The 1,870-nt window shown below is 30.4% G+C and overlaps 1 protein-coding gene across 1 annotated transcript in view; it reads right to left on the bottom strand.

Annotated features, from left to right (window-relative positions):
• SLC16A7 (solute carrier family 16 member 7) overlaps positions 1 to 1,287 on the bottom strand; it is a 71,794-nt gene extending 70,507 nt beyond the window's left edge. Inside the window, exon 1 of the mRNA XM_019657562.1 lies at positions 1,048 to 1,287. Coding sequence (XP_019513107.1) covers positions 1,048 to 1,261 — 214 coding nt within the window. The 5' untranslated portion in view covers positions 1,262 to 1,287. The remainder of the gene's footprint in view (positions 1 to 1,047) is intronic.
• Positions 1,288 to 1,870: the final 583 nt, after the last annotated feature.

The raw sequence follows: 1,870 nt of genomic DNA on the forward strand, positions 1-1,870 counted from the left end.
ACATGAGCAATGGAAATACTATCTTTTTAAAAGTATGAAATTTAAGAAAGAAAAAAAGAGAAAGATTGTACATAGTAGTTAAACCAGCTGAAAACAACACTCTTTGAAAGTTGTCTCAAGAATCTGAATTATTGAATCTTGTTATAAAATAGTCAATTTTCTTATTCCTTGAAAACATTTTTTTAAAAAACCTAAAAGAATACTGAGGAAATACCAAAGGGCATTTATGTGGTAAACCACTTGTTGTTTTATTAGCAAAGTGTACAAACAATTATGAGATTTAAAGTCCTCGCTCTGCAATTTTCCAACTTGTATAAAGGAAAAATAAAAATATTTCATTATTAATTCATGACTTTAAATTATTATAGCTTTTATCACATCACCTATATGGTAAACACTTAAAAATAAAACTGGATGATTTTTCAATCTTTTCAAAAAATATAAATAACATTTCTAAATGATCTTATATTTTAAAATATCAATATGAATATTGAAATTTACTAATATTCAAATTATGTTATGAGTATTAATATTGAAATTTACTAATGAGATAAGCTGATGTTGAGATTTACATTTTACAGACAGAAATGTATGCTTATAGAAAGGGGTTTTTAAAAAGAAGCATTATATGATTGAGCTATTTTTTTCTCAATCCTGTTTCTTTTTTATATTGTTATTTTAAAAATAATTTACCAGTTTATCTCAGTATATGATCTGTTCTGTTCCCAGCATACTTACTTGATTTTAGTTATAACTACATACTCTAGGTTGTCAGTCACTGCTCATATACCTCTTCACTTCCTTATCTCCTACCTGTTCTGTTTCTTCCATATAAGNACTCCTGTAAGTCTCAGAATGATGTGAATAGTTCAAGATGTTGAAGCCCTAAAATTATTATAAATTCGGTTCTAATTATACTTCTAGTTCATTGTAAGTGAAAATAATATAAAAACAGGGCTTTAATATACCAAGACACTACATGTAAAATTATGGCATGGAGGAATTGTCTTCTTAATCTACAATTTTATTTATTCCAAAGAACCTTACCTCCTGCGTACATCACAGCCAGCATAATGGACGATATCCATGCTATTTCACTGTAGGTAGTGGTGAATATTTGCTGAATTTCTTTGAAGAATACTGTGACGGCTTTGGGGAATGCGTATGAAAATCCAATTGAGATAAAAGATGCTCCAACCACTACCCAGCCCCATCCTCCATCAGGAGGTGGATACAGTGGGGCACTTGAGGGTGGTGGCATTTCTGCTCTTCTATTTGATTCAAGTAACCTGTATTAAAATAAGGAAATGATGGTTTAAACCACAGTTTCATTTTTACATATCACTCTTAATAGTCAATAAAATAGTATTTTCCAGTGATAACTACAACTATATAATTTTTCATGAATATTTTTTAATACTCTTATCCACAGAAAATTTACCAAAAAAAAACCAACAAAAAATGGAGTGAGGCATGTAACTTTGACTGCTATGGGCTAACAGTTGAAAGCATTGGAAACAAAAATTACTCAAGAAGTTAAGTATTCAGCTCCATATGGAAGCACCAGCCAAAAAATAAAGGCTATTGCAATCTAGTTCTAAGTATGTGTATAAGGAAAATGGAGCTGAATTCATTGATTAATTCTAACAGTTTTTTGGTGGAGTTGTTAGGGTTTTCTGTAATACAAGGTCATATCATCTGCAAATAGAGACAGTTTTACTTCTTCCACTCCAATCTGAACGCCTTTGATTTCTTTTTCTTGCCTAATCGCTCTAAGACTTCCAGTACTTCATCACCATTTGTTCATCCTGCTCTATTAATTGATACATGCAGATTACATGAAAAGATTTGTATGTCTTCAGTATGTGTA

Source organism: Hipposideros armiger, unplaced genomic scaffold, assembly GCF_001890085.2.
Source record: "Hipposideros armiger isolate ML-2016 unplaced genomic scaffold, ASM189008v1 scaffold_277, whole genome shotgun sequence".
Classification (NCBI taxonomy): domain Eukaryota; kingdom Metazoa; phylum Chordata; class Mammalia; order Chiroptera; family Hipposideridae; genus Hipposideros; species Hipposideros armiger.